Source organism: Meleagris gallopavo, chromosome 5 (assembly GCF_905368555.1).
Source record: "Meleagris gallopavo chromosome 5, MGAL_WU_HG_1.1, whole genome shotgun sequence".
Taxonomy (NCBI): domain Eukaryota; kingdom Metazoa; phylum Chordata; class Aves; order Galliformes; family Phasianidae; genus Meleagris; species Meleagris gallopavo.
In genome coordinates this window covers 37,941,353-37,967,402 of record NC_139408.1, presented here as the reverse complement: position 1 = coordinate 37,967,402, position 26,050 = coordinate 37,941,353, and the positions used below count along the sequence as shown (strand labels likewise).

The window sequence follows — 26,050 nt, the reverse complement described above, 5'->3', positions numbered from 1 at the left end:
ATCAAACATTTACAAAGTGTTCTACAATCTTCCTCCAGTTACTAATCTCCTCCTGCTCCTCTCAATCACAGCTTGATTCACTTGCTTCTCTCTCCCTCTCTTTCTCTGAGCTGACTAAAAAAAGGACTTGACATCTTTCCTTCCTGATTTTCATGTGCTTACCATTTCATTCCTGACACTATCAGAGCAGTGCAGAGAAGGGGGAGGGTACCTGCCTAGAACATCTGGCATCTTGACAGTTTTTTAAATAGACTTTTAAATGAGGCTAAATAAAGATTCTGTAGCATTCCGAAAAAAAAAAAAAAGAAAAAAAAGAAAAAAAAAAAAAGCTAGTTCCACAGAAATCCTAGTTACTAGGCTGCAATGGAGAGCAAATTCTTCGCAGTTTTTCTTCACTTAAGGCTAAATCTATGCCCAGATATTCTTAGGAGCCCATTGGATAAGTTTTACGGGTGGCAGAGCACTATTTTTCTGCACTCTCAGGCTTCTCTGCCCACCTATGTGGCCCCTTCAGCATATCCAGGATTTTATTTTCCTTCTATGCTTGCCAAACTGCAAGTTCCAGCTCCGCCTGGTTAACCACAAAGTTCTTCAGCCCTCATGCTACTACTGAGTTCCATTCAGGGAGAGTCAGGAAGACCATCCACCCAAGCAGTGCCAACTGAGGCTTCCTTACCACTAACCCCAATCTGGAAAAAGACAAGTTAGTTTGCACAATTAGCTACTGCAATTCACCAAAGCTGTGTTTCCATTTCCTAGGACTGCCAAATGAGAAATAAACTCAATGATACGTGATCTAGAAATGACAAGAGACCTACTGGTCTCTATATTAGTCATTTGCTCCTGTCCCCTAGGACGCCCCCAGGAGTCCTCATGTTCCATTCTTTCTTGTCAAAGAAGCCCAGTTCCTCTCCATTTCTGAACCCGTACTTGATTGCTAGGCTAGAGGCCACTTCAGAAGCTGCAAGCCCTCAGCTTGCCAGATTGTCCTAAGCAGCCCACGAGATACCAGGCAGTTTAAAGGCAGCGGTACCTTGCTGCAAGGAAAATGCCTCTAAAGTTGCCTTCAACTCATCATCTGCGTATCACCAGAAAAGCCCCATCGATCTTGAGCTGCTCAGACAAGTTACAGTCTCAAAGCGAGCAGACAAACTGGAAACTGATTACATGGATCCCCACAAAAACAAAAACAAAAAAAGAAACAAAAAAAAAGGTGTTCTCCATTCCTTGAAACACGCTATATAGAAAAGTCTGTCAGCAAGATCTGAGCTCCTGAGGACTGGGAGCTGCAGGACACCCAGAGACCCTTCACTGTCTCCTTGAAAACAGGCATGGTATACTGGCCAGATCTGCTGTCTCAGCCCATCAAGCAGTAAATCCAGAACCACCCATCCACAACCTCGTCATCCCTTCCCTTGCTTCTGCCCTGAATACAGTAACATGCACTCATACAATGCCTCTGGGCACTGGATTAAATGTGTCTTTCATTAAACAGGACAAAGATGCACAGAAGCTGATTTGTAAGGGCAGAGAAATGGTCTGGTACAGTCACGATTCTGCTTGTGCCAAGAGCTCTCTCATCCCTGACAAAGCAGCAGTCAAGCTATCTTATCTCTCTCCTCCCCCATGCTTCCCTAGGGAGCACTAGCACTAGCCCTCATATGGGTTCATCAAAGACTAACATGCTGTCCTAAACTTCACTTCAGACTAACTGGATTCTCAATAACTATGTTTTTTTCCCTTTGAATCGCTGGGAAAGGTTTGCTGGAAGTCTCTGGACTACCAAGCTGCAACTGCAGAGATGCTCCCTGCACAGAGAGGGAGAAGAGCACAGTCACTAGCAGCAGAGGCAAAAGACTTACTTGTAGGTTTTGGTTCTGTCCAACCAGAGGCCAGAGATCAGAGCACCAGCCATGCCCGATAGTACAATGGTGAGTCCAATCCTGCCAGCATTCACCTCCTCGTTCTGTGGTAAGACACACACAAAAACACAGGACCCAAAAAGTGAGGTGTGGAAAACCAGACATAAAGAGACACCAAAGTTAGTGTCCCATACACAACTTCTTCTGTTAACAAGCTAATGAAAAGCAGTGTTTGCAAGAACTCTTTTGGGTACAAGCATTTCTCTCTGGGCCAGCCCAGAGAAAACATGAATGCGCTGGCCAACATGAACAGGTACCCTCAGAGAAGTCAGCCTAAACTCAGTGATGCTTGATATCTGGCATCAGGATTTGGGCCACATCAACCAGGAAATCCTGGGACCCACTACAAGGCAGCATGGACAAGCTCACTTTGGCGCTCTGTCCCATTAGTAAACATCACAGCAGCTCAGCACCTGGAGCACACACAGCTTTCCGGTGCAGATACACCAGCAGAAATCACTGTCAGGAACAGGGCAGAGACAACTGCTAGGATAATCTCAGAAGAGCGAGCTTATACTTGGGTCATTTAGGGTATGAAGCAGTTGTCTTTTTTTAGAGCTCCTATTCTTCACAGAGCACTGTAAAGAACAAAAAGAAATGATGGTCTCTAGCCAGCCAGCCAACCCAGGCTAGGGCCAGCCAGAAGTGCTGCAGAAGCACTTTAACCCGGGCCAGAAGCACTACACTTCTCACACACTCTCCTTTGGCAGCTACTAACTGGATGCACTTACTGGGTAGTGATGGACCACCATGCGGTTCAGCAGAGTGGACAGGGAGTAGAAGCAACCTGTATTCAGACCTGAGAGGAGGATAAAAATGAGGCATATTCAGTCTGCTGCTCTTCTGCTATAGAAATGCATCAAGATCATTAGGACAGCAGTCTACAGCCAGCCTGCAGAATATCAGGAGATACTACAGCTGGACAGGCTAGGTATTGGCAGAAATGCAGACCAAGGACAACTGGATCTCAGCATGCAGTAGGAAGCACCCTGCAATGTCAGGACGGTTCTTACCTGAAGAGCCAGAAGAAAAGCTGTGCATATTTCTAGTACTGAAAGGTTATGCAAGCTCTTCATAGGATATCAACCCCTCCCTCACAGACAGAAGCATCTTCAGCAGTAGAGCTGAGTTTTCTCAAAGCAATGGCAAAGTATCAGGGCCCGAGATTCAGTTAACACCAGTGCCATTGATCAGCAAGGTTTCCTTCCCAAAGAACCACCTGGCAGCTCTCTCCCGGCTGACAGTAAAGGACAGTCTCTCCAAGCCAAGAAATACCAGAAGGCAAGAAGGAGCAGATCTAATGGCAAGCACAGACAGCACTTCCCCAAGGCACCTGGTGCATGCATCTGCATGAGGAAAGTCTTGCATTTTTACAAGATACCACTGAAGCCTGAAAAATAAAAAACAACTGTGAAAGTAATCGTCTTTCAGAAAGGGAAGTTAGATTAACTGTTAGAGGCGTCAGCCACCTGGTGAAGGTTTCTCAGTATCACCCAAGGTGAGAATGGAAACTGTTGAGGGTGATACTGGTCAAGCCATATTCAGACACCCGGCTGCAGTACACATGCAATTGATTGAGTTGAATGCCTTCCTGAAGGGCATGGAAAACAAGAGTGCTTTTAAAAATACATACATATACATATATATATATATTTTTTTTTAATTATTATTATTTTTTTTTAACAGTAGACAAGCATATCCACATGGGTGCTGGAGTAGCAGTACCACAACGGCTACACTCTCACCTTGGGTGATACTGAGAAACCTTCCCCAGGTGGATGATGTCTGTAACAGCCAGCTCAACTTTCTTCTCAGAAAGTCATTTACATCTGCAGTTAGTTTCTCTTCAAGGCTCCAGTGAACTTGGCAGGGGGAGGGACAGGGACAGATTTCACCACTGCAGCTCACACATTTACAGGCTCCATAAAGTGGCATGGGATTTCAAAATTCTGGTTCAGATGCCAGAAATTCTGACAGCCCAGATACATGTCAAGTTCCCACTTCCTGTTTCTCCTCTTTCAGCCTCAGCTAAAAGCAGAAAGATGGCAATACATGGTAGAGAACTGCAGTCTAGCAGGCAGAGCTTTGACAGCACCCTGAAGTCAAACTCCTGCTTCCCTGTTCCTGATGTCTTGGGCAATACCAAACCCAGCTCAGCGTCCTACACAGCTCAGGAAGCAACCAAAGAAGCCACAAGATTAACAGCTGGACGGAAGATCTCACTTTGTTCACACACCATCCTTGACAACTTTAAGCAGAGCTAACTTCACAGCTTCATGGGGCAGAACAGATGAATAATCTTATGCGAGTGATCCCATAAGCTGACTGCCTGTGGCAGTGGTTCCTGTTCCAAATGCATGTCCCAGGAAGTGACTGGAGAAGCAAATAAGCTGAGTGACTTGCTCTTTATGCACAAATAAATCAACCCTTTTCAAGTGTTACCTAAAAAGGCTGGAAACTCCTGCAGCCTTGAAAGCTGGCTGTTTGCAACACCTGACTACGGCAAAGCAAAGCACCTCACAAGAATCTAATGTGAGTTCATCCCATCTCCACCTCTGGAGCACCCAGCTCACTAGGAGACACAAGAAACTGCAGTGTCAGGTCATGGGAGTGTGGCAGATCAGAAGTCCTTTAAGTCCTTTACCCACTGCTGCTTCACCTCAAAGTTGGGCATAAACATAGGCCAGTCATTTACGTATCTAACACTTCTCACTTAACCAAGAGGACAGCAGCCTGCTGTGGACAGCCAGACTCTGGTAGCTGATGCCATCAGCATGCCAGCTCCACAGAGGCTCTGTGATGCATGGGATTTCCAAGAAAGAGAAGGGCGCCTAATCCTAAACTGCGTAGAAAGAGATTCTGAGTTGGCAACAGCACCTGGCACCAGAGTCAGACAAAATAAGAATCAAGACAATGCGTCCAATTTGCATTTGTGAAGGCTGACAAAAATGTAGGCATTTTACATGTCACAGTTGCCTGGTGAAGTTTCTCCAAAAATTATAGCCAGCTGTTTGAATGCCTGTAAAATAAACAAGAGATGTTTCCAATGGTGCCCAATCGCCTTTGCACATGAGGAAACCAGAACCAATAGCTGGGATAAACATCTGAAGGTCCAGCCTCACCCAATTAATTAGTTAGTTACCATGGTTTACTTGTAGTGCGCTGTATAAGAATATTTTTGAGACCTCACAGTGTCTCCTATATTTTACAAAGGCCAGAAAGGGGAAGTTCACTGCCTAAGGTTCCAAAAGGAGCTCTTACGAAGCCTCTGACTACATCTCAATTCTCCTGTAACTAAGCAGTGTATTGCCTACAAGCCAGACTAGCAAGTCTTCCTCTTCACCTTCATCATCCAGAAAAATGATTCCTTATGCAGACCTCATTATCCTGCCTTTTCATCAGTGCCCCTTTCCAAATGCTGATTTTTTGGAGCTGTCTTATCATTCCCACCTAACACCCCCTTCCCAAGCTTTCCCACCCTTTTCCTGCCCACTGCCTCTCTGTAGCAATGTGCAGTTCCAGCACAGAGTCCAATCCAAGAAACTCAAGAGCGTCTTCGTGCCCACTGCATGTCATGACTCAGCTTTACTGAGGCAATGCCAGCAGTCTTTGGGAAAAGGCAACCTGAAGGTTTCCCAGCCAAACACTTCACTGCACTAGCACTGCTGCAGTGCCACCAATGTTTCCACCACTGCAAGAATATCCTGCACGAGATCAAACCAGAGAATAAGTCATGGCATGCCCGAGGAAGGCCTGGTATCATCATAATCTTCCCCCCCCCCCCCCCCCCCCCCCCCCCCCGTGCTCCTTGTTTAATGAAGACTTCTAAGCAAATCACCATATCAATACGACGAGAATAGCGCTGAGACATCTTGGAAACAACATGATGGCTACTGACTGACACCAGATAACAAACAAATTAACAAGTAAATAACAAATGTAAATCTTCTGATAAGATTGTGAACCTGGATTACCCAGCCAGTGGGGAAACAGGGGAGGAGGGGGGGAGGCAAGGAGGAGAAACCAGGGTGTAAAGACTGCCATGTTGTGTCCATAGGCGCGCTCCTGCTTGCGGGACGCCCGCCACTGCAATCACAAATAAAATCTGTTTTTTTCAGAGATACCGTCCTGACAAAATTATTTGGACATTTCCAACACCTCTGCAAGTCTTACCACAGGAAAGGAGCTGGCAGCTGCTGGTAATATCATTTTACCTTAGAGATCCACAGGCCTGTTTTGACTTGGCATCCCATGAAGGCCCACATTCTTTCTAAAGCCATGGGAGATGAAGCAAGCAAGCCACTTCCCGCTCTCTCCCCTGTTGCACACTATGCTAATACAAAAGCTAAGACAGGCTGCAGATATCTCTGTTAGTGAGGGAGGATGACTCAGTTGTGCTCATGCGGCTGCAGATGTCTTAAATCTTGGCCAACATAACTTCTGACTTGATTAGGAAAAACTGTCCCCATTTTTAAAGCCAGACAAGTTAAAAAAAAAAAAAAAGTTTCACTGCTTAGTTCCTTCTCTGAGTAACAGTCACATTATCTTCACTGCCAGCAGCCTTAAAGTCAAGTTGGATTGATGTGAGGCTGACACAGGGAGGAGCAGAATAAATGCACAGATCGGCAGGAAGAAAGGTGGGATTACTTTCCACATCATTTGTGACTGCCAGGAAGGAATTGTCCCAGGGAGATCAGATACTAAATATGCCCTTCGTACTGACAGCCTGCCTCTCTCATCTAGGGCTTGTTCACACCTCTTAAAACTAATGCTTTCCCCTTTCTTTTTCCTGAAACATACATGCAAACTGAGCAGATGACACAATCCAGCTTTTAGCCAGCCTGCCTCAGTCTGTTTCTTGACAGTTTTTTCAATCTCCGCTTTCACAGAGGACAGCAAGTACTAGAGGAAAACAAATAACACAACAGCCAGTAGAGCCTAACAGTGGTCTGAGAGTTGTTTCTAGAGAACTGTCACACTGGGAAGGGAGAGGAGATTTCAACAGCTCCAAAGACCATTAGCACCCTCAGAAAGTACAAAGCCACCATGTTACTCTTTCCAATTGGACATGCCACCCACAAAGTTCACAGCTGAACACAGAACCACAGAAGTTCAAGCACTAGTTATCTTTCCCTCTGAAAAGCTTCCACAGCAAGCAGGTAGGAAAAGGAGACAGACCACTCTGCAGACAAGCCCACAACTCTATCATACAGCCAGACGCAGGCTGCAGTGCCCTTCCCTGTTACCACTAAAGAGAAAAATACTTCTGGATAGGACATTTCAGCATCAGGAACAGATTCAACACATCACACTGCCCTCAGAGAAATACAGCAAGACTGCTGAAGAGAGATAGCAAATCCACTGTGTAAGAACAGATGGCAACAGAACATAGTCTCCTATCCTTCCTTCTATTTGCTTTATAGGGATTGCCAAAAAAGCTGGAGCAATCTGAACACCTACATGCTCCACATCATCTCCACTGGGAAGGCTGGCAATCATACACTTTCCTTGAAAAATAACTTGCACTCAGTTTGCAGTGACTTGCACTCAAACACTGCTCCATGTTTCTTAAGTAAACACTTAGATTAGTTCAAGTTACTAATGAACTAGAAAAGAAAAAAAAAAAAAACCAACAAAAAACAGAACTTGATAAGAAAATCCCCTGAACAGAAAGCGTTCCGTTCTCTCAAGAGCTGAAAGAAAAGTGGTGAGGTCGTACTGTCCTGTGCATACTTGCTCTGCTTTTATTCTTCCCTAGCCATTTGCTTGTAACCGCTGCTGGACAGACTGCGGTGCTAGAGGGACCCCTGATATGCGGCAGCACACCTATCCTTCCCCTAACCCTGTTCAGCCCAGTTGTAGCCCTGGCACAGCACAGAGAGAGAGGGAGAAGCTAAACATGTCTACCAGCACAGAAGAATAGCCAGAACTTACCATAAGTGACCATAAGCAGCACAAAGTTGGCATTGCGAAGCAGGCGGAGGATCGATTGCACATAGGAATATTCCTCTGTTGGTTGTGACTGGATCAGAGCCTGAGCTCGGCTCGGAGGGTATGGAGGCTTCTCTTTGAAGACTGAAACCAGACACAAAATAGACCTGTTTGCAACAGTGCAAGTAGGGAGCCTGGGCACACATGAGAACTGCTCAAGGGACAGCACAGGGGCAGTAAAATTAAGTGTATAAAACACATCAGCATTCTTCAGATTTGATTCTCTGTGCACAAATTTATCCAGGAACAGGAGACGAGAGTGTCTCTGCAACAACTCCTATCGCTGGGGAAACACCTTGCCTTTAATAAGCAAGTTGTATAGGCATTTGGCAGAAGAGTTGGCAGGACTAATAATGTAGTCTGCAGGAAGTGGAGAGACAGTTGCTGTTGTGTGGACATACAGATGCAAAAGAGAAATGAGAAAAGCCATCTGGCAAAGGTGGCCTGGTGCCCCCACAGTGTCCAGTGCTTAGGAAGCCCACGCTAGCTTTTACATCAAGCCTGGCACCTCTCAGTCTGGACAAACTGACTCTAATTAGCATTGAAGTGGTGCTCAGGAATGCCGGTTGTCAGTTATACACTGCTGTATCAGGAGACACGGCTGTTTTGGTACCTTGTCTATTCCCTACCCCAGAATCATTAAAAATCTACACCTGACTCACCTACCAGGCAACATAAACAAGCTGGCAAGAGGAATCTCTTAAAAAATAATAACTTAAATATTTAGCAGGTAAGCTCTGCTCTCCAATGAGCACATCAATCTGTCATGCTAATGTGTGAACTGGAAGACAGATCTTTAACAGGGGGGATTGCATCAACCCTTTTTTTTCTTCCTGAGAACAGTATGTTCTTGCCACATAGCCTACCTACTTCTCCCTGTCCTTAAGATGTAATCAGCACCAAGACATGACCCAAAGCCCAGCATCCTGTTTGTGGGCAACACTGCGAACACTGAAATATTTATATGATTGGCATTTAAAGGGCTTATTCATGCCAGGGTTTTATAACAAAGACAGTCAAAAGATGAAATGAACAGTTTTGGGAGGCTCGCTCACAACCCCCCCCGCACCCTTCTACAAGTGCCATTCATTTAGGGTTTGAAGCAGCAAGATCTAGTATTACATGACACAGGCAGCTGTGTGCAGGGACATCCCCAGATGATCTCCCCTCACACAGACAGGCTGACCTCAGCTCCACTTGGAGTCATGCATACGCTTCCCACGTCCTTACCTATGACGACCAGGATGAAGAGGGCTGTTGCTACGCCTGCTGTCATGAAGAACATGATGCTTATGTGGTAAGCCAGTTTCTCCACATCTTCCACATTGGGAACGAGCACAGGAGGGATCAGAAAGCCAAGAGCAATCCCGAGCTGAGCAGGAGAGAGAAGGGACACAGAGGTGACATGGAACCACAACACTGCCACTAGCTCAGAGCTCATGAGAAATGCAATCCTCCCTCACCTGGTAAGAGCTCCACTGGGCCTATTCTAGTTTCACCTCCAAAGTGAAAATCTCCTTTACCACCTAATAACTGAAAGCTAAACCAGCTGCCCACAGCAACTAGGACATGAGAGGTCTCCCCCCAAATTCACAACTATGACAATGTTCAAGGAAAGGTTTTATAATATAATTGAACAAAATTAATACTAGCCTCCAACAAAGTGGAGTTGTTGCTCTCCTTGTGCTCCTCCACACATGCTCCTGTCCACACGCACATTCCACTCCTTATCTTGCATCTATTCTGGTGCCAGCCCCGTCACTCAGTAATCTAACTTGGCTCATTAAAAATGGTGGAAAATGACACTTCCAAAAACACCCCCGTTCTTTGTTGGGTCAATGAGCTGAACTTATTTTTCCTCATGCCTGACACAGAGTAAGGACTGATGTAATGTCAAATCCTGCCCACTCCTGATGAGTGAGATATCAATCTGTCTTAGCCATTTCATTATGTTATTTCTGAGTGAGCATCCTCTTAAGACAAGGCTCACCCTAATACCTCTCACACCCTTCCCACTGCACCAAGGGAACCTAGAAAAAAAATCAAAGCCGAAATCAAAGGAGACATGCTACCAACACTCTTTAAGTGCTTAAGTTGTGCGATGGGGCTTGGCAACTGCCTCAGCTAAAATGCTTAGCCCTGAAGGGGAGCAAGAAGAAATCCCTGCAGCTCTGTCCTCCACTCTGCCAAGAGCCCCACATGTCCAGCTGAGGAGCTCCTACAGTGACAGCACAAGCTTCTGTGAGGACATCTGGGCTCTTTGCTGGTTAGCTGTTTCTCCAGGAAAGCAACAAGGAGCTGTAGCAGCACAGGCTTTGCCAGGTTGACAAGTAGGACTAAATATCACAGGCCTGCAGTGCCACCCCTCAAAGGATAGAGGGGACAAACAGCTGCTTTTATGCTTGGGAGCATGCATTTCATAAAGGCTGAAGTAGAAGTGCACTTATCACATTTCTGAGTACTCTAAAGAGGTCTAACAAAGCCACTTTTTGTTCCTTCTCTATCTCACTTTGCAGTTGCACTTGGTTCCCAAGGAGTGTATTTACCCGCTCCTCTGCCCCTTTCAGCACTTTAAGCCCTCTCAGACATCAGAAAAAAAGAGCCACAAATCAGCTCAGCTCTTGCTTGCTTTCAGAGACGTTCTGCACATTCAGCCCTGTACAAGGCAAAAGCAATCTTCTTTTTAGCAACACCCTCATTTATTTTTTCCTGGTTTGAGCCTACATTTGTGAGCAGTAACAGGGCACATACAAGAGCTTCAAATAGATGGAAGGACCGAGAAGGCACCCAAGAAAAAGAGACGGCAGGTGGCCATGCATCACCTCTGCTTCAAACATAAAATTCCAATCTCTTTTTTACAGGCTGGACCCTTTGCTGGGCATTGGAAAAGCATTCACAGTGCTGATACAGTGCTAACTGAAGTGAGACAGACTAGAAATGTTAAAAAAAATCCCCCCTGAACTGGTTACTCATGCTATATCAATAGCCTTTCAAAGAGCCACTGCCCTCATTCTCATGCTGAAAGCTGATAGGAGCATGCAAAACATGAAGATAAAGGATGTATTCAAATTAAGCCCACTGCATGTACCATTTCGTTATGGAAACATCAGATAGATATGAACCCATTAGAAAAATCATGACCAGCTGCCCCACAATTATGCAGCAGAACAGCAGCACTGCCCAACAGAAGGATTCAGTGCTCAGTATTTTCACAGTCCCTGGAAAGGGTGTATTAGTGTCAGTCTTATTCTACAAGCAAAGAAAGCAAGGACCAAGAAACACAAGCACTCTGCTGCCCACTAACCACATATAACTGTGGCAGAATACAAAGCAGATCAACCCAGGAGCTATGTGTCCCTAACAAGCTCAAACACCTTCTGGCTTGCCTTCTTTCAAGAACTCCTCACACCTTCTACATGCTTTAGCAGACATACCTCCACATTGAAGCACGAGGGACTTCTTTTAGAAGAGCCACTCACTGGCCAAGATAAATATCACAGAACAAATACACTCCAGGTGCTACATCTGCTGGTTCTAACAAAAGTCAGTTTGTGCTGTGTAGCAAGCTCTTCACAAACCCTTCTACTCCACCCAGCTGGTGGCTCTTTGAGGCAAGGAAACCGCTCATGGCTCAGAGCTGTCTGCTAGACTTAGAAACCGTATTTAACTTACAGACAAGCAAATTTCAACTGCATCTGGCCAAACTCCTCCTGTGTGAAATAGTGCCCTCTCTGGGACACCATCATAGCATAGGTCTGGATCAGCAACAGATACCTTTGCTGAGTTCGTTCCCAGGACATCTCAGGACCTTGTGGGAAGAGTCATCAGGAGGCTATGGATGTGCCATGCCACACCAGGCCACTTTTGGAACGAGAGCGCACAGAAGTCCAGTAAGCACAATGAAGCAGAGTGAAGATGGACACCAAAACAAATAGGCATTTACAGGGCAGAAGCTTGTTAATCTCTGCAGTACATTTATTTTGGCCAGAGTATGGGTCCTGCCGTTCCAGCATGCCTGCTTAGCCAGGACACAACCACACCAGGCTCCACTGCTGCTTCTCAACACTCTTAGAAGTTCAGGCTTCAAGGACAAGACTCAACATTGTTCCTTTCCATCTAAGGCTGGGATCTCCTAGCCTTTACACACCAGGTTCCACGTTGGCCCCTCCACCCCTTGAATGAGATCTATAAACCGCTTCCCAGAATCTGTTCCTTTGCCCCACCACCCTTTCATTCGTGGAATAATAGGGCCAGATTCCTGTGCTAGCTGCTCCTGGGCTTGCTCTCTGCAATCACATGCTGTCACATGAGCTGCTGAACCGCAGCAGAACACACACAGAAAATAGGAAGGGCTTCTCTGGGACCACAGTCCAGATTCCCTCTTTTGTTCAGATTCCTATCTGAAAAGGGTACTGAGAATCTGTTTCGCAAATTGTCCAGAAATCTTTTTCTGAGAGTCCTATGGCCATTGACAGTCCAACAGGTCTGAAAGAGAGCTGCCAGTCACTGCTGCTGTCTTCTCAGAAGATCTGAACACAAAAGGATGTTCATCCTCCCTCCCTCCCTCAAAAAAAAAAAAAAAAAAAATCCCAGCATAGCAACAGGAAAGACATTTTATATTTCAGGACTGACATTACTAATCCTATGATGATGAGGCCCCTTTGACATACTTAAGGATACTCACAGACCCTGCACATGAATATCACCTTTTGCAACAGAAGCAAGCTCCCCAGAACATGGTAAGTATTACACGCACGCACTTCAGCTTTCAGAAGCAGACAGCAAGTAGCTGGTAAGATGGTATAAATACCTCACAGTGGACAACAGGATGTCTAATTTAAGTTTAGCTGTCTGTATACTAACAGTCTGCTGAAGGATGAACATCAGTGCAGTATCAGCATAAAAAGTGTAAATGAACGACTGATGGAGGAGTGGTTATCCACCTTTAAGAAACGTAAGACTTAGCAGCAAGAATATAAGAGCCCTATGAAATTGCAGAGCAACCAGAAATATAGGCATAGGAGACCACCACACCAAGAAGGCCAATTCAAGTGTTAAGACAGAAGAAGAAAGCAAAGCAAAGCAAAGCAAACAAAACAAAAAAACACAACTGTGAGAAATTTTGGCAGTGGTCCTTACAGGCTAAGGGTTACAACAGGGTTGATGCGAAGGACTGTATTTTCAGAGCCCATAAATACTTTTTCTAGGGAGAACCCATAAGACACAACACAACTCCTGATTTAGGTCTAGGGCAGTACACTCCATGACCAATATTAGTGAATAGTTCTGCAGTGCACTCAAATTCAGCTTCCTTGCAGCAGTAGGAATAAAACAAACAAACACAACAGCAAAAAATCCCCTCAAACTACTATGGCAATATTTAACTCACATGAAGGATCTGCCTAAGAAGAAAGAAGAGTGTTAAAAGGAAACAGAAGGGAAAACCCAAAGAAACTTATTGCTTGCATTAAGACTGCACAAACACACTGCATTTGGGTGTTCAGAATAGCTGTATGAAATATCATCCAAAATTTTAGAACAGGGGATAAAAGCAATCACAGTTAAAAAGCAAAGAAGGAAAAAAAAAATACAATAAATCAACACACCCCTCAAAAGCTGGATTTCATTTCTCCGAGCATGAAAAAGAAGAGACAGCAAGCTGGACCAAACTAAAGCAAAACTATAATTAGGCCAAAAAAGGCTGAGGAGCAACTAAGTCAAAACTCTTCAAACACAGCACAATCAGGAAGCCTGCCAGAAAGGCTGCAGGGCCAAAAGATGATCACCATGGAAGGAGAATATTTGAGACAGAGAACTAAATGAACTCTTGCATCAGCATTCACTATGTGGTTTTTATGGGGAGTTCCCATCTCAAAGGAATCTCTTCATATTGCAAATGAAGTTTTATCAGGGAAGATTTTAATCAATTTATTGCAATTAATTTGTTCTACAATGTGTCTGGACCAGAAGGGATTCATTCAAGAGTTTGAAAGAACAGAACAACAGAAAACCCACACCATTTGCACACAGTGTACCAAACTGTTAACTAGTCTGTTACTAAATACTCCGATCAGGAATGTGGGAAGGCAAACATGATGTGAATTTTTAAAAGGCCCTGTGTGGGCAGAAGTCCCAGGGAACCCCGGGACAGCAGGCTGTCAGTTTGGTCAAAGTGCCAGAATTGTAACAACGAAAAAAATGAAGTCTGCACGCATATAAAACCCAATACAACAGATACTATGACAGATACTATGACTTCAACTCAATCAGCAAGTTTCTAAATGGAGACTTTGGAGTTGGCAGGGCTGTCTGCCCTGGCGAGGTGATCCCGTGTTCTCATGCACCTTTCTCAGAGAATGAGGAAACAGGAGTCTAAATGCTGGCTGTAGGTCTCTCTTGGAAATATACTTATTAAATCCTATCAAATTCAATGTCCTAAAGCATGAATTACCCACGCAAAGGACTTACCTCCTAACAGCCCCACATCAAAGAGTCCTCTGGGAGTCACATAATCCCATTCAAACCCCAGGCCACCCCAGCCATTCCACTGCACAATTGCTAATGGAGCCTCCACTAAGCAGTAGAGCGGGAAACAACTGCATAACTGCTGGGAGAGGCAGCACTGGTCTGGAACCATTCACCTACAAAGAGCACTACCTCTCATCTTCAACATCCATAACAACCAAAGAACCAGGCAATGAGGAATTCTCTAGAAAACCAGAAGACCCATTACGCTTTGAAAGAAACAAGTGGCCTTTTAATTATTTTAATGAGTTGGTCCTGCAGCTCCCAGCAATTTATTTGTTTTCTAACAACGGAGAGCCTCACGTTTTCAAGATGTTCCACTCCAGACACAACAGCATAAGTGCTTTTTAGATTTACTGATTCTACTACAAGTGGCTTCAGACAACAAGACCTTAAAACAAATGCAATGAGATTCTCCACCTGAATGATTAGAATTGATCTAACAGCATCACTATGACGGAAGCATCCTTTGTGAAAAGTCTCCAGAAAAGCCTGCGCACTGCAGCTGCTGTTCTGGAAACCTCCATATCTCAGTCACCACAACTTACCATGTAAACACTGTTCTCCAAAAAGCTTGCAGAGAAAACACACAAGCCAAGTGTGGCAACATCTGTCCCCTTCAGAAGGGCTCTCCTTTTCATCAACACATATGAGAGTCAGGGACTTTGCACCTATGCTCAGTACACACCGTGTACACACCATTCCACTGCCTCTCAGACAGTTCTGTCAGGGCAATGAAATGCATCAGACCTGAACCACTCACCCTAGGAATGCCGTGGAAGAGGCACACACGTATTCCAAAGCCCTGGGCACCGCAGCCCCTTTCAGCACTCATCTGTGTCTCACAACTCCACACTGAAGCATTTTCTCCTTTTTCAACTGCAGGTGCCTCCAACTGAAGAAACACAGCCAAAGAACTGTGGAAAGCAGAAGCTGCTAGTTCCTATGCAGTATATTTTTATTTGCATTACTAACCAGATATGCTTCTTCCATAGCACTGACAGCAATACTAAAATCCCTAAGGGCTCATTAAAATCCAAAGAGCCAGGAAGTCAACGTACTTAAATGCAGCACAGCTTAGTTACCTTTTTTACAGTGTTTTAAGAAGCAGAAAGGACGCACAGTGAGAGGAAAGACTGTAATCCATGCCTCATGAAGAGATAAGATAAGGCTGAACTTTTTTTTTTTTTTTGAATATACACTTCCACTGATATGAGATAATGCATTTCTTCAGTCTGCACTTGCACAATCAAAGCTCTTCTGAAAGCAAACTCCTTTCCTCATCAGACTTCTGTGGCATCTTCTCAGACTGCTTAATATGATGCAATGCCAGATCATGAGAACTGCTTCTCCTGGGCAAGTCACTCATGCTTCTCAGCCCCGAATGCACCTTCGCCCAGTTTACTGCGGAAAAAAATGCAATGCAGCAAAACAGCAGCAGATAAGAAACAGTAAAGCAGAAGAGGGGTTTCAGCTCCAACAGCCACCTCAGCAGCTGCTGGAATTTTCCATCAGAATATAATACATGGGTCAAGGACATATTACAGTCACATAACAGAGACAGTCTCTGAGGATCCTGCAAGGCAAGCGCTAAGGGTGCCATAGGGCAGCCCCTCCCAGGAGAAACACTGCTGTCATTCATTTCACCCCCATGCAACCTCCTCAGAGCAAAACCCAAAAGCCAGCTGCTTCTGTGAGGAAAAAGAGAGAGCTGCTTTTGGTGCCTGGCTGGGAAGGGAGCACCAGGTTAAATGAGTAGGAAAAGTTCATTTCAGATTCCAGTGCTCATTTATAAAAGCTTAGGCGTTCCTAGGAAAGCCACATCGCTACTTGGTCAGCACACCCTCCCACACAGAGCCACAGCCAGGATCTCAGAGAGCTGGTCACACAGCACTCCTTGTCATCTGAGTACCCTGATGCACCCTGTCATCTTTGCTGGAAGAAAAAGGAGCCAGGGCCAAAAAATGCCACCTCTAACTGCTGCTGCTACCAGCTCTTCTTAGCTCCTTGGTAAAATCTTCTCTACGCTAATAGCTAAAACCTCAGAAAATGCAGGACCAGACTATAGAGATATGAGCCAGATCACCACTTGTTTCTATTTCTATCAGGAATCAGATCTCATCTGAAGAGATGGGAAGCCCCTCAGCAGGCATGGAAGAACCAAAGAGATCTAGAAGTCTGCTTGAAGAAAGGAATCCCACCAGACATGCTCCCTTCTCACAATACTTCCTGGAATTTCAGATGCTGCTTTACCTGAAGGGCAAAGAGTACAGAAGAGGATTAGCAGTGAGGCAAACAGCAGCGCACACTCAGCACACAGGGCAATGCAGACCCCAAAAAAGCAATGGCTATTCAGATGTTGCAGACCTGATTATTCACAGAAGCCCACTGCAGCCCAACCCCTGACGATTCTTCCTCTCATTTCAAAACAAGAGGAAAGGACCTTCCAAGAAAGAGCACCTCCTTGAATTCCTTATCATGCATTTTGCATAAATTAAAAGGCCTCACCTCATCACTGCTAGACAAGAGATAAGAGAACGCTAGTCTCTTATCTGCTGTTGTTTGGCTACAGTGCATTTCTTCCCCAGTAAACATGGCAAAGGTGCATTCAGAGCTGAGAAGCTGTGAATGACTCGCCCAGAGATGCAGTACACATGTTGCATCTACAAACTCTGCCTCAGGATGTTTTCTTTACGGAAGTCCAAAATCACTTAAGTCACAGAGGCATCTGTACAAAGTCAGACCCCACCAGAAGATGCTGCTGCATCATTTTTCCCATGGACAGAGATGAATATGAAACAGAAGGTTTCTTTATTCCCAGCTCATCACCAGCTTTTATCAACTCCTGCTAGAAAAATGAAGAGTCAAAATTACAGCAGAAAAATCATCCAACCCATACCCCAAGTCCAACAGCTGCTTGCTTCCCTTAGACAGAATGACAAGAGCTAGGAAGATGATTTATTTCAATTAAAAAAAAAAAAAAGTATCAGCAGCGGTAGCACAGCGATAAAAAATTTCCCATGTGCTGCTGATGCCCATTGCTCATCAGGGAGACTCAGCAATGAGTTTGAAATGCTCCTACCGCCAACTGGCCCAAGCAAGCACAGCACAAGCACAGTAGTTCAGCACGTGCCATGTGAATTGACATAAAGAGCTGAGGAATTCCAATACCTGCCCAGCTGGCTCCAGCTGATACACCTTAAAAAGCCGCAGGAATATACAACTCATTGCTTAAACATCCTGACCGTGGTGGGGATTAGTGCCATCGTGCCACAGCACCATGCCTCATCCCCAAAAGACAGCAAAGCAAGTATTTTAAGAGAAGGGTCAAGGCTTGCTGCCTGCGCTAGCAAGCACGTCCTGCAAACACTAGCATCTCAGAAGAGCATAGGGAATCATCTGCCATACTGCAGTTACAAACCCAAATTATGCCCTTCACTGGCACTCCCTAAAACACGCTCTAACAGCAGATTAAGGAAAAAGAAAGCCTCTATTTCTTCCCCCATCCAACAGCACCACCTAACAAAATACCCGCTTTTCATTCACTGGATCTTTGATTTGAGGGACTGAAATGAATAGGTGCTCCCTCTGAAGCATGCCTTGCCTTTAGTCATTGCCCTTTCTTCTTCCTCTGATTCTCTAAAAGGAAAGTCTGGGTTTACAAGCAAGAGCTAATTACTGGCCTGTGGTATCACTGATGTCAGGTCAACCCGCAGAGAAGGACCAAAGCATCCAGCCAAAGTTTGCCTTTCACAACCACCAGATTAATGTGTTGCTTTTAGAACAATGTGGACTCCATATACACATATAGCACATGCTGAATGCCACATTGTTTGGATTTCTTGTGCACACTGTTGAGTAATTCTACCTGAATAAAAGTCTGACAGCAAAATGTTCAGTTACTTATTTACTCCTAAATCAGCAGCATTTATGCCAAATTAGGTGCCTTTAACTCTGAAGATTCATTTAAAACACAAAAAAGGAGCCCATGAGACTGTGATAAGAGAGAACAGAAAAGCTCAGATCAACTCAGAGAAAGTATGCTTTCTCTTTCCTAAAGCTGCAAGTCAGTCTGCCTAATGCTGCTGCACAAAGTCCAGTTTGTCACCCCCCAGCACTTGCTCTTCGCCAGTGTTTGTGTAGAAACCCAGGAGTGTGTGGAAAGGAGACCTCAGATCTCATTGATAATTTTGCACGCAGTAGGAAGAACCATGCTTTAAAAACCGCCTGAACAGAGAAAGTGATTCCAGTCAGAGTGGTGCCCACCCATAGCTTGAGCCAGTCAGCTGAAGGCAGTCACGCAGAGAGGAGTACTGCATTTTGAAGTTAGAGGAACAGGTCCGGCCACGCAGCAAATGTCAGACTGTTCTTCCTCTTCCTTGTGTCAACATGACAGAGCTGGAGCCACTTCTCTCGTGCCACACTACATCATTATCAGCCCACCTGCTTCACGCAGCAGGAATCAGTGGGCGTTCCAGTGCAAGGGTCAGCATGTCATTTCACTAATCCTTTCAAAACTGTGAAAAAATTACTGCGTCTGAGCATCAGCTGACATTGAGAAAAACATGGAACAGCCTGAGCCAGTACGGGTCACCTGCCTCCCTGATCCATTCTCAGAGAGGGGAGCTGGGGGACCTTACCTCCTCCTGACCTGAGGAAAGTCCACTTCTCCTCAAAGCAACCGCTTGTGGAAATCCTGTGCCTTACTTTTAAGAATCAGAAAGTTTGTTACAGACCTTTTCCTCAGGGCCCAGCCATAAGTACAGCTCACCTCCTTCATCCCATCTAGTAGCCAGGAGGAGAGGGACACTGCTGCACAAAATCCCAAAACAGCCACAGTTTATGGAATCACAGAAAGGCTTGGGTTGGAGGGACCTCAAAGCCCACGCAGTCCCAAGCTGCGCTGTGTGCAGGGCTGCACCCCACCAGCTCAGGCTGCCCAGGGCCCCATCCAACCTGGCCTTCAGTACCTCCAGGGATGGAGCACCACAGCTTCTCTGGGCAGCCCATGCCAGGGCCTATTGCCTTCCAAGTAAAAAATTTCATCCCAGCATCTAACCTCATCTCCCATTTTAAAGCCATTACTCCTTGTCAAATCACCATCCGTCTGTGTAAAAAGTCGGACCCCCCCTTCGTTTGGAGGGGTCTTACCTGGCTCCTCTCTCCTTAAGGAAGGACACACGGGCCCTACATATCCCCTCCCCTTAGCACCCCAGGCCCCCACGGCCAGGCATGTGACCCCCTGCCCCCTCCAGGTGGCAGCCACTAGTTACCTGGTTCCCGAAGACGGCAACGGAGCAGGCTGTGGACACCTCGCGGGGGCTAAACCAGACAGAGGCGATGCGCGAGGGCATGCCCAGGATAAAGACCTGCGCCAGGGAGCAGACCACCTGCCCCAGCACGGTGACAGAGAAGAGCTGCGGCCGCAGGCTGCCCAGCTTCACCCAGGCGCCCACTGCATTGAGGGCCGAGCCCAGCAGGGCAATGACGCGCAGCCCCTTCTTGTCCAGCAGCCAGGCCACGGGGAAGAGCAGCGGGATGTAGGCGAGCATGTAGCTCATGGACAGCCAGTCGATGGCAAAGGTGCTCACGCCATAGAAGCGCACGAAGACGTTGTTGATGCTGCCGTACTGGATCCACTGGAAGGCGTTGCACAGGGAGTAGCTGCTGAAGAGCAGCACCACGACCCAGCGCCGCCGGGACAACCGCACCTCGGGGGCAACCTCTGCCCCGCGCCCGGCCCCGCGAGGCTCCGGCGCCCCGCGCCCGGCCCCGCGAGGCTCCGGCGCCCCGCGCCCGGCCCCGCGAGGCTCCGGCGCCCCGCGCCCGGCCCCGCGAGGCTCCGGCGCCCCGCGCCCGGCCCCGCGAGGCTCCGGCGCCCCGCGCCCGGCCCCGCGAGGCTCCGGCGCCCCGCGCTCGGCCCCGCGAGGCTCCGGTGCCCCGCCGCCGTCCCGCCGCACCATGCCAGCCCCACTCCGGTCCCAGCCGCGCCCCCGGCTCCCCCTGCCCAGCGGCCGAGCACCTGGCCGGGAAACCCCGCCCTGCCGCCCCCGCCGCGCTGACTGGCTGCCGCCGCCCCTCGGCCCGGCCCGGCGCGGCCCTCCCCTCCACCGCTCCGCGCACCGCCCCTCGGCAGGGCGGCCCTGGGCGAAGGGAAGCGGCGCGGAGGCCGAGGGCGCCGGTTGCGTCGGTGGCGGTCGTGCGGGACGCCTTCCCCGGCCGTGCCCCAACGGGACGAGCGAGCGTGAGCGCTCAGCGTTGCCGTCTGTGCTGGCAGACCCCGTCCGAAAGTTGAGGTGCCCGTGCGAGGCGAAGACCTCGAGGGGCCGGACGGCCCTGCGCGACAGCACAGACGCTCGTTTGGGGGCAAATCCTGCATAAAGCAGGCTGACCCCGGCACAGGGGCTGCAGCCGAGCGTTGTGATGGAGAAAACTTTCGTAGAAGAAAGTCGTGGGATGTGCCTTAGGGCCTGGTGCCAGAGAGACCTCGATGGGCACAGATAACCAGGAATTGTGAAGGGAAGAACCACAGAATCATAGAATTGCTCAGGTTGGAAAAGACCTTAAAGATCACAGTGTCCAATCACAACCTAACCATACTACCCTAACTTTAACACAACCCTCCACCAAATCATGTCCCTGAGCACCACATCCAAACGGTTTTTAAACACATCCACGGATGGTGACTCAACCACTCCACTGGGGAGCCTATTCCAGTGCTTAACCACCCTTTCTGTAAAGAAGTGTTTCCTGATATCCAACCTAAACTTCCCTGGCGCAGCTTGAGGCCATTTCCCCTTGTCCTGCTGTCACCAGTGAGAAGAGACCAGCCCTGCTCTCGCTGCAATCATCTTTCAGATATTTGAAGAGAGCAGTAATGTCTCCCCTCTTCCCCAGACTAGCCAGCCCCACTTCCTTTGGTTGCTCCTTGTAGGGAGGATGAAGCATTTTCATTTTTCTCTTGGGGTGGCTTTTTGTATATTTTCATGATGTGGCACGCTATGAAATGAAAACATGCAGTGAGGTCAGAATTGAAACGTGCCAATTGGACTGAAGCAAAACAGTCCAAAGTGGTGTTTGTTTTCATCCTCACCAGGCACTCAGTGAGTCAGCCCGTGTTTTCCAGTTACTTCAGCAGCTTGTCACTCTGGCAGATTGCTGTCCACAGATCACTTACGATCTATAGTTCATTGAGTTAATATTGTGTTATCTGAATCATACGAACATTATTCAGCATAAGCTTTACAAGTGTGGACTTGATCTCATGCTAGTGTTCAACTCCCCAGCGTTAAACAAGCAGCTCCAGCTTCGCTTGGAAAAAGGTGAGTGATATCTTTAGGACACTGTATTCCTGAAACAAAGGTCACAGGTGAGAAGGTGATGTTTCTTTGGCTTGTATTTACTTTGTAGATCACTAAGGCTTTTAGACCCATTTACTGTTAGGTTAAACTTCCAAAGTCACACCAGGATCTGAACTAAGGCAGAAGAAATGACAGATAAATTTGTTCTAATAAATGTGTATAACTTAAATTTGTCAGGAGTGCAATGAGTGATGGTGATGCAGAGAGCACAGAAGTTAAATGGAAGAGGAAGAGGATTGCTGTGACCCAATAGCTCCTTAGTCTGAGAACTCTTAGGATACAACAGTAAAATAGTATAGAAAATTAACCTCTATGTTCATCCAATCTCTACAGGATTCCCAATAATACTGAAAAGGAATCAAAGTTACCCAGATGTTGTGTCTCACATCAGTTAAGAGTGATGAAAAAAAAAAAAAAAAAAGATCAAGAACAGAAATAAGTAGGCAATTTTTAGCACAACATACTAGGTTTGCTCAGAGGAGTGTCATTTGTTAATAATCCTGAAAGCAGAGGGAGGAGCAAAATTTGCAGATGGTGAGACATTATTTTTGTGTTGCTCAAGACTAATTTAAATGTCACCTACATTTTTTATTTAGGTCATACAACTTTAGGACTGTAGCTTTAGCCGCCTATAGCTGTGTTGCATGATTCATGTGTAAACCAGGATAAATCCAGAATATTGGAGTGATGTCCTATATGGAAATCTGCTGCAGACAAAGAGCTCTTGGCAGCAGAAAGGAGGAAATCAGTGACCATCTGGGCTTGAATATTGTTTTCAGGCTTGGGTCACAGAAATGAGAGGGAAAAAGTGGAAAGAGTATAATGAGAAAAATGAGCAGAGACACTGTCATACGTTAGGAATACACTGAGGACAGGCATATTCCTTCACATAGCTAAAGAAGAAAAAGGGCACAAGCAGAAAAATCTGTAGATATATGAAGGGAATAAGAAATAACTTTGGTCCTCTTCCTCCTGCCAACCCTATTCCAAAGCACAGTCAGAAACATTCTGTCATCTCCAGTTCCCTTCTAGTCCCACTTCCAGCTCCAGATTTTCTCCCTGAACTCCTCAGTTTCACCAATCCATCACCAACAGAACATTCGGAGCAGAGCTTGCCAACCAGGGAGCCTCTTACTCACAGCAAAGCACTGTCTTTGTCCCATCAGAAGAGCCAAACAGTAAATTAAGAATGACTGAAACACAGACCGTAATGAAAATAACAGCTGAAAGCAAAAGAACGAAGGCAGCACTCGGACCCTGGTTACTGGGGTTACTGGGGTCTATCAAGTCAGGCAGCCCTGAATCCCCCACAGATGATTTAGTCCATATTTCTCATCAGTACAGGCTCACATTTCCCAGAACCCCTCTCCTCTGTTGCCAGGGCTGCTCGGTTTTGTTTCTGGTTCTGTGAACTCTTCAATCACCCCTTTATATCATTAGCCAATTTCTGGACAAAAATAAAACTCCTGTGCTTTGCATTTCTTCCCCTCTTCACTTCTGCATCTGTTTCTACTCAGATAAACCTCCTTTTCTTCTTGAAGCAGCACAGCAGCTGCCTTTGGATTTCCCTAATCACAGCATCTTTATGTAAAAACTTCTTAGCCATGAAAAATTATTTATATTTCAGGACAACCCCTTGAAGAGGGTTTGAAAGGGAAATGGATTTAGAGGGAAATCTCCTAAGCAGGGAAGTTGACACAAGTATTAAGAGAGGTTGCAATATTCTGTAGCCAAAAATATCTGCGAAGGTTGGAAGACACTAAGCCAAAGGCAGTTAGGTCCCAAATTAAAGGTAATGATGCAGGCCATTGGATAGAGCCTGGCATCTCTAGGTTCCCTTCTGACCTCAAAGAAAGAACTTCTGACACGCTTAGAATGTACTCTGTGTTGCTGACCAGTGAGTATGTGAAGGCCATTCTGTAAGGACCAAAGAAAATGCTTTGGAACAAGCTTAGTTTCCTCAATAAATGTAACTCTAGGGATGATGGTGGCAGTGACAATCCATCTGAAGAGTAATTCCTTGATGCTTTTTCCCTTCCGCATTGAATCAGAGGACCAGAGAGGAGGTGCCCAAAAGGTGAAGGCTGGTGAGGGGAAAAGTGAGTGCTTGGGGACGGAATCGTAGAATGGCTTAGATTGGAAGGGACCTTAAATATTACTTGTTCCAGCCCCCAAGATCCACTGGACCTCCCAACCAGGAAGTTCCTGCAGAGACTTCAGAAGAAGCTCAGGCTCATTTTAAATAGGAAGCGTGCACATTCATGTAGGACGTCTGTTGCTCTCAAACTCCCAGCAACGATTTTTGCCTCTTAAATCTTATCATTGCACTTAAAAGATTTTACTAGCGCAGTTCTTAGGAGGCTTTATTGCACTCTGACTGGTGGGATTACAGTCCAGAAATGATATCAGAAGATTTCCCAGCCTATCTCACACTGTCTTTCACAGAAGGGAAGATTACAAGATCGCTGTTGCTGCAGGTAAGTTGAGCATCAAACTTCTCAGAAGAGAAGAAAGAGAGAGAAAGCTGGGTGGCACATCAGTTTGGGCTGATGACAGTGGCTAAGGAATACCTTTGAAGGCATTTCAGCCTGGAAATTGCAGACAGAGAAGTATGGATTCACCAATATGTTGCAGCAATCCCTTCCAGAGTAGCACACGATAGCGTTTTGTGCTGGATTCCACGCCCGGTGCTTTAGTGGTAGTCTTCAGCAAACAGCCACTTGTATCAGCAGAGCAAGCGGCAACTCTCACACGCGCCATGGCGTCCCAGCGCCGCCGCATAGGACAGCTGGCAGGGAGGGGTGCTCAGCGGGATGCCGAGGTGGCCGTGCGGGACAAAGGCAGCCTTGTTCCCCGACGGAGCAGGGCAGGCTGCGAGCCCTCTGCTGGCACCTGCAGCTGCCTGCATGCCGGCTGCCTCCTGAAAGCAGGGCCCGGGGCGCAGTTTACAAATGCCGTTAATTATTTTGGTTCCCTTGACCTTTATGAATCTTTCCTGTTATATTCCACATGTATAGATCTGGGGACACGGCGATGGATAGCTACATTTATAAAATTGCAGCGTGCAGGCCCTGCAGCATTCAAAACTGCAAAATTTTCCTCTACACAAAGCGCAATGGCTTGGCTGAGCAATCTAGTATCTCATTCAGAGAAGAGTGCAGACCTCAGAATGACCAAAGCTGTTCAGGAAATAACTTCAAGCCTCAGAAAGCCCTGGTTCCTCAGATATGCTGATTGCTGCTTAGCTCACACCTTGGGACACAGTGTGTCACGGTACCTCTGCACAGCCTTCTGCAACAGCTCTCAGCTTTCTCTGCCCGCTCTCTGATCTGGAAGGATGAGAACCGGCTCTAATCCAAGAGCTGTGGTTTGCAAGCTGCACTGCTTCAGCTTCTAAGCTCATCTCTCAACCTTTGTTTGCGAAAGGCTGCAGGGATAGACGTAGCTGTGAGGACAGCTGGGCAGAACCTCTGTGGCTCCGTCACTGGAGTCACTGCCTGTCTCCTCTGCTGTGCATCAGGCATGCACATGCAGCCTGAGCTTCACTTCACCCTGTGCAGAACAGAAGAAAAAAGAGACAGCAAGACTCAAAACTCAGCCACAGTCTAGATTTACATCCCCAGTCCAGATCAGGGTCACAGATTAACCCCAAATACCAAATGCTCAAAGTATAGGAGCCCTTCTTACTCAGCATCCTCCAGGCTCATCACAGTGAGTCATACCAACGACAGAAAAAAAGATTTTCATTTCCTAATGCTTACAACTGGCATTAGTTGATAATTGAAGAGTGCTTGGAAACAGGTATGGCTCGGTGCCAAACTCAGGCATCTTCTTCTTCCTCCACTTCAGTAAAAAAGAGAAAGGACAAGGACATGAGCTGGGGTGCCACACCATCATTGTTGTGGGGAGAGAAAACTTGGCTAGGTCTTAGGAGTCCTAAGTTGGGTCTCTGAATTCCCTACAGTTTGGTAGGTGTCTGGTTAACCTGAACAACCTTACATGTACAAATGTTGCTGCATCAGTGCTCAGATCCCCTCTAAAGCATTAATAAATAAAATGGCAACACATGGCAGAGCAGGGACATGGGGCAGCCAGCACTGTGCTGTTTTCTAGGAAAAAGTCTCACCATTTCACTCTACACTTTGCCTTTTCTCTTCTCCACAGTTCTTGATTCATAAAAATACTTTGTCTCTCAGCAGTGATTCCTGATCTTCTTTGATCTTTGTGTACTGAAACACTAGCATCCATTCT

At 46.6% G+C, this 26,050-nt stretch overlaps 1 protein-coding gene across 1 annotated transcript in view; it reads right to left on the bottom strand.

Annotated features, from left to right (window-relative positions):
• Positions 1-21,386, bottom strand: part of FLVCR2 (FLVCR choline and putative heme transporter 2) — a 33,878-nt gene extending 12,492 nt beyond the window's left edge. Inside the window, exons 1-6 of the mRNA XM_085225588.1 lie at positions 21,338-21,386; positions 19,712-21,000; positions 9,144-9,285; positions 7,857-7,997; positions 2,654-2,721; positions 1,863-1,966 (exon numbers count right to left, since the gene is read on the bottom strand). Of these exons, the coding sequence (XP_085081714.1) occupies positions 1,863-1,966; positions 2,654-2,721; positions 7,857-7,997; positions 9,144-9,285; positions 19,712-21,000; positions 21,338-21,386 (1,793 nt within the window). The remainder of the gene's footprint in view (positions 1-1,862; positions 1,967-2,653; positions 2,722-7,856; positions 7,998-9,143; positions 9,286-19,711; positions 21,001-21,337) is intronic.
• Between the last annotated feature and the right edge of the window lie 4,664 nt (positions 21,387-26,050).